Genomic DNA, 6,921 nt, shown 5'->3' on the forward strand with positions numbered 1-6,921 from the left:
ATGAATTAAACTATAACGGTGACAAACGGTGCCCACAAACAGTTAGGGCCTCCATGAAGCTGTCTCAACATCTTACCATTGCTACACCTGGCCATCAGCGGAGTCTTATCCGGCAGCAAAGCAGTTCATTCAGCCTCATTTACTGGATTTTAAAAAACATGGCTGATACGGCTGACTTGTTTAAACAAATATGGTTTCTAATGAGTATTGAGATGTACAAACTATGGCATAAGCGGATAAGAGGCAATCCGTAATAGTGATTAGGACATTAATGAGCGAGCTAGGACGGACGTGATCAATATAACTATTTGTTCAGCACTTTTGAAATGTACAGCGACAGAATTCAGAACATGGGCGGTTCTTACAGTGTTTTCCCTCTACACCAAGTCAGAACCGTATGATAAATAAGCAGACAATGAAAGCTTTTACAATATTCAATGATTACATTTCTCTAAAACAGGTTATAGGCTAGATGTGCACCACCAAGTCAGAACAGTAGGCAAAATTAAGAGGGATAAATAGACCAAATGATTAGGGTGAGGCACATGGCCTACTAACATCTTACTACACAACATACACTTAGTATTACTTTCTTAGCGACAGTATACATATATCCCTGCCATATTACATCATTTATGCAGCACCATAACATGCATTTTTGGACTCACCTTGTTTTGCTGTTCTCACTTGAACAGGAAGGTGGCGCGGCGGCCCTTCGTGAGCAAATGTTGTCATCAAAGTCCGACATTCTCTGGATTGATGATGCTTTCAAGACAACTGGGAACTCTGAAAAAAACTATGTTGAATCATGATGACGTCATTGATCTTCAGGTCGTAGCTCTAGAAAGAGGCCAGATTTACAATTCCGAGTTGGATGACCGTTCAAAACGTATTTTCACAGTCTTAGCTCATTTATTCCTGACTTCCCAGTTGTCTTGAACTCACTGAAGTCAGGTTTTCGCAGTTCCGAGTTAACAGTTGTTTTGACAGCATGGCCAATGTTGAATGTTTATCATTTTAAAATTGGGAAAGAACTTAATCCCAGATTTGGGACCACACATCCACTGTCACTGATTTCTTCCAAACCACTCATGGTTGAATTAGTGATTTCAAACTTGTGTAATGTTTATGTACAATGGCCAATGAGCACCGATACGCTTTATCTATAATTTCTCTTCATTAATTCTCTTCATATGACAAGGATTAAAAAGGATTTGCCAGTAGATTGTCGACTTGATTCATGACTACTAGCTAAGATTTTGAAAGTATGATGTTGACATGATCAGTCCAATCAAAGCTACTGTAGATATAACGTGATTTGACGTAATTTTATCTGTGGCCAATGACCTTGAGCCTTCTTGGATGGGCACATCTAATGTAACTCTATGGTAGCATCCAAGGGGCTAAAGTTTTCGAGGTCTACCCTTAAGACTTTTCGGTGACGTAGTATCCCCATGAGTGACAGAACACTGAGCGCAATGCTCTGTGATGTACCCTAGTGGTTAGAACGTTGGACTAGTAACTGAAAGGTTGCAAGATCGAATCCCCGAGCTGACAAGGTAAAAATCTGTCGTTCTGCCACTGAACAAGGCAGTTAACCCACTGTTCCTAGGCCGTCATTGTAAATAAGAATTTGTTATGTATATTTATACAGGCAAGCCTGTATTTCTATATTTAAAATATATATATTTTTTACATTGTTTGCAAACTGATATGTGACACTGATATGGGACATTAATGCCAAAAGAACATGCAAAACAGGCAAGCCTATTGCTCTGCCCCACCTGCCCTGAATGACGGGTCGCCATTGGCAGTTGGCTAAGTGAAAGAGAAAGTCTGACAGACTCAATTCTTGCTACGCAATCGGCTAAGTGGAAAGGAAAATCTGACAGACTCACTTTTTGCTATGCGAGGCTACACTATCAAAATCATGGACAAACTGTCTGTCTTTTTGTTTGTTTTTTCATTTTACACCATTGTCAACGCAGGTAAGGGTTTAACTTTGTCGCTTACTCATTTAATGATTTATTATGTCAGACAATGTAAAATGTCCATAACTGTTTACAGGGTTGGGGAGTAGTGTGCCGACTATATTGATATCTAGGCTAAATGGCGCATTGATGATGCGAATCACACTGCTGCTCTCTATTTCTTCTTGGCTGCATTCCAAACACTTGAAAGACACGGCCTATCCCCTGTGCCCTCAAATTAAGTGGACACTTCTGATGACGTATCATGACTTCTGACGGGTATACACTTGCAGGGCAAGGGGCAATCATCCCGGGATGAACGAGTGACGGATTTCCGGGCAAGTCCATTTAAAAATCATTCCCTCCCTTGCTCGGAAATTCGTCACTCGTTCATCCCACGTTGTGTTTTCAGCCACATGTAGCTTGTGGGTGCTTTATATGCACTACAGTCAATTATGATTTTAGTACTTAAATTTACTATATAATTATTAATTATATAATTATTATTATGCCTAATGTATGATCGCTATCAAATTAATTAGCTAACTAACGTTATTTCTCCAATTTCCAAAAGCTGACCGAACAAAAACATCATTACTTTTAGGAGATGTGTTTGTGCCGTCATGTGCATTAGTAGCACAATTTCTGACTTATTTACATTTGTTTTTACTTACATTTGTATGTTGACTCCATATTGACGTTGAGGTTTTACGTTTTTGCTGACTTTTCTTAGCAGATGTACAAACATTGTGAATTGAATTATGGGGTTTATAAAGGCTTCAAAGTGAACATAATTGTACACTCGCAAACTCCATTAAAAACGAGGGCTGAGGGGCTTATGTTGCAAACGTCCCTTGCTTGGCTAATCGTTTGGACCGACGACAAATATGGCTGCGGGGATTCCCGAAAGGGCATAAGGCAAGTGGACGAGGGTGTCTTTTATGAGTTTGAAACGCAGCCCTAGTCAGTTGCACAACTGAATGCAGTCAACTGAAATGTGAGAATATGCCCCAGTAGACAGCCAGTGAAAATGCGCTCCAACAACAGCTGCGGATCCCAACCTTTGGAATGAACGTTTGAGTTCCTCCCTTCTAAACTCCCCTGTGGTATTATGCTCCAAACGTCATAAACTAGTTTAATTTAAGAAGACCACCAGTGGGGCTTTTATTTTCTTAATGGAAAATTACCATCTCGTTTTTCTTTCTCAACGAGAAGCAATGAGCCCAATCAGTCCTCCATGACAACAAAATAAAAAATAACAGATTAGGCTAATTAGTGGGTTATGCTCAGGTAAAACAATCTATGTTTCCATTTTATCTTATAAAATGTCAAATGTCCACAATTGTGTATAATTTCACTTCTCTCCCAGGATCAGGATCACATTCTCTGTGGGCACTTGCAACATACATCACCGGAGAGACGCCTTTCCCTGAGTTTACGGTTGTGTTAATGTTGGACGATGTTCAAGTGGCTTACTATGACTCCAATGACAAACAGTCTGTCAACAGGGGACAACGTATCACAGACAAAAACAAGGACGATGAAGCTCAGGACGGAGCTTATATATTTGGAGTAATATACCAGAGCATGAAAGACAGATCAGTTGAACTAAAGCACCACTTTAATCTCACGGAAGGTGTTCAAATTCAGCAAAAATTAACTGGCTGTGAGATGTTGGACAATGGAGAACCAGCCTTGGTCATGTTTAAGGATGTGTTCAATGCCATTTATACAGATCGAACATTATATTACAACATGACACATTTTACGTACGATGCTGGGAAACTACTACTAGGATGGGATGGGATGAGGCAAGCATATGAAAGAACACTTTATGAGAATGTTTACCTTCCTATTTGTATAAAATCACTGAAAAAAATCCTGAAGAGAGAGAAGAACGTTGTGATGCGTAAAGTTCCTCCCAGACTCAGGTTGATAAAGAAAGAGGTTTCTGGAGGGTTTCAGGTGAGCTGCCTGGCGTTTGGTTTCTACCCTCGCCACATCAACCTGACCCTGCTGAGAGACGGCCAGCCAGTGGGAGAACAGGATCTGACAGGAGGGGAGGTTCTGCCTAGTGGAGACGGGACCTACCAGTTGAGGAAGCGTCTGGAGGTCAGTACTGAGGAGCTAAAGAAGAGACATAACTACACCTGTACTGCCTCTCACCTCAGTCTGGACAACAAGCTGGATGTCAGTTGGGAGTCTGGGGCAGAGAGAGTTTACCTATCCACCCTCTCAGCTCTACTGGTGATGCTGCTGGTTGTTATTCTATTCAGCATTTTCATTTGTGTCAAAAGGAGGTGGAGTAACACTGCCTCACAGTCTAAACTTGCCAACGTTGATGCAACAGTGTCAGAGGAAATTAACCTTTCTTCAGATTCTGAGACCTGATACATTTTTGGGACACTGATGCAGCTTTGTCAATTCAGCTCAATTCACAATGAAAATATGACTGCCAGAGCACATTTGAGGGCAGAAACAAAACGTATGAATGATTATGGTCAGTCAATATTTCCTTCCCCTCAACAAAGGATCAGTTTGTGGAGACTGTTGACAAGAACAAATACCTGGCCATTATTAGTCTAGATCTGCATTTATACTTTTTATAGGCTGGTTTGGCATGCTGCTCATTAACAAACATAATCTGGTAGTTATATGTGTTATGTAATCTGTAATTTCTAATCATGACTATTCATTAATTTCAGAATGTTCTCTATATCTGTGCTGTATCAGCTGATATCCAGTATCTTACCCAGAAGGAGAATCATGTGATCATGTGTATGAGGTCTGTTTATTATTGGAATGTCTTTACAGTGTCTCTGTGTTGTATTGCATGTAGTGTTTGTTCATCATTACTGCACAATAATACCTTTATTACAGACAGTAACATGTAGCCTAATCGATTAATGGATTGATTCATGTTAACTACGACATTCATTTAAACAATATCAAGTATACCGTAACTTCTCTCAGGAACTTGTTTATCAAGGTGGAAGGGAGAGATATCTGACACAATTTCTCTCCAGTTTAAGACTGGCATGAGTATTAAACTAAGGTGAATGTTGTATGAATTTTAAACACCGAAACAGTTTTTTGATAGAACAGCTTTATTGGGGAATGAATCTGTTTGATCATGTTCAGGGCCATGAAAAGTCTTCTTCTTTTTTTTACAATATGCACACCGCTCGTTCTAAACATTTTTTTAGTGCTACTTTTCCCCAGTCAAATATACAAGCCTACATTTCCACTTCAAGCTTGGGCCACAACGTAAAACATAGCTTCTGAATATAAGATCAAGTTGAATTAACTGTTATTTTGTATTGAACACCCAATGATACATCAAAAGGCTGCAAAGCCTATGTCTCCATTACACATTTTGAAATAAAATCCGGTCTTGCTATTTTACATATAAACAAACGTCAATATCGTATACCTCCAAATAGCACCCTATTCCCTACATAGTGCACTACTTTTAACCAGAGTCCATAGCGCACTATGTAGGGAATAGGGTGCCAATTAAATTCCCCAGGTCTGCATACTCCAGTGTCTTATCAATTATTGTATGCTTTATTTAAAGAGTTAAGTCAGTAAAGAACAAATTCTTATTTACACTGACAGCCTACTCCGGCCAAACACAAACAACACTGGGCCAATTATGCACCGCCCTATAGGACTCCCAATCAGGGTTGAATGTGATAGAGCCTGGATTCTAACCAGGTACTATAGTGACACCTCTTGCGCTGAGATGCAGTTCCTTAGACAGCTGCGCCACTCGGGAGCCAACCATTAAATATCCTGAAGGAAGAAAAAAGGCAGAATTGTATTTGTCTTGGAGACTAATGACTAATAAAAAGTAAATGCCATTTATCATTCTGAAATGATTCACAATTAGTGCTGCCTACCCTTTTCCAAATAAAGTATTGTTCATTGTGAAACTTGCCTGGTGTCGTAAAGTGCACTGCGGCACAAAATATACAGAAATGTCCATATCTGACACACACAAACAGGGACGGACAGACTTGGAGGTCGGGGGCCCCTAGATAGCGTGTGAGAGCAAAAAGTGTAAAATTGCAGGAAATTAGCTTTAAAACTGCAACATTTTATTTTAGCCTCATGACAAAATGTATAGAATAGCATTATAAAACTGCAAAATGTCTCTGCACCATGTGTTGAAATGTAGGAAGTTAGCTGATTCCTCTCCCCTCTATCTTTTGCCAATTATTTGGATCTCAATCCTGAAACAATTCGGCTCCACATGTGACCTCAGTCTGGAAGCTCAAAAATCAGATTTGTTTTGCTCTGAAGTATTTGTACATGACCTGCCATTACCATGACAACCACGGTCAAAATGTGAAGGAACAGTGACAGGAAATGAGCATTGTATCTGTGTGCTACTACAGCGGTTACATCCTGAACGTGCAAATCTGATATATTGGTCAGATGTAAAACGGAGTGTGAACAGTCAGAAAAAAAGATTGGATATGGAGAGAAAACAGAAGTGGGTTCTTCAGGTGGTTGTGTAAACATAGCCATGGAGAGTTCAATAAATCAGAGTTTTGTTAAATATAAAGGCTTGCTAAAGTGCTAACATTCAGCATTTTGACATGTCTCTCATTCAACCATGTGTCACTTCTAGAAACATTTCAACCCCTTTAACCCCAAAATGTCTCCCAATTTTTATCATCATTGTAAAGCCCTAGCTATTTTTGAAAAGTCAAAGGAACAAAACAAGCTTCCATTCCCCCCTGTCAACAAAACAAGCTTCCATTCCCCCTGTCAACAAAACAAGCTTCCATTCCCCCTGTCAACAAAACAAGCTTCCATTCCCCCTGTCAACAAAACAAGCTTCCATTCCCCCTGTCAACAAAACAAGCTTCCATTCCCCCTGTCAACAAAACAAGCTTCCATTCCCCCTGTCAACAAAACAAGCTTCCATTCCCCCTGTCAACAA

The 6,921-nt window shown here is 40.0% G+C and overlaps 1 protein-coding gene across 1 annotated transcript; it reads left to right on the forward strand.

The window, feature by feature from the left end:
• Positions 1-1,867: 1,867 nt before the first annotated feature.
• LOC139411708 (major histocompatibility complex class I-related gene protein-like) lies at positions 1,868-4,498 on the forward strand. The gene is made up of 2 exons (XM_071158366.1): positions 1,868-1,988; positions 3,340-4,498. Exons 1-2 carry the CDS (start codon positions 1,907-1,909, stop codon positions 4,359-4,361), a joined length of 1,104 nt encoding a protein of 367 aa, XP_071014467.1. The 5' UTR covers positions 1,868-1,906; the 3' UTR covers positions 4,362-4,498.
• Positions 4,499-6,921: the final 2,423 nt, after the last annotated feature.

This window comes from Oncorhynchus clarkii, chromosome 6 (assembly GCF_045791955.1).
Source record: "Oncorhynchus clarkii lewisi isolate Uvic-CL-2024 chromosome 6, UVic_Ocla_1.0, whole genome shotgun sequence".
NCBI classification, from domain to species: Eukaryota; Metazoa; Chordata; class Actinopteri; order Salmoniformes; family Salmonidae; genus Oncorhynchus; species Oncorhynchus clarkii.

Bases quoted from the DNA above. Each gene is read 5' to 3' on its own strand.
- LOC139411708 (XM_071158366.1), top strand. From the start codon at position 1,907: ATGCGAGGCTACACTATCAAAATCATGGACAAACTGTCTGTCTTTTTG. The intron at 1,989-3,339 runs GTAAGGGTTTAA...CTTCTCTCCCAG, and splicing joins TTACACCATTGTCAACGCAG to GATCAGGATCACATTCTCTG.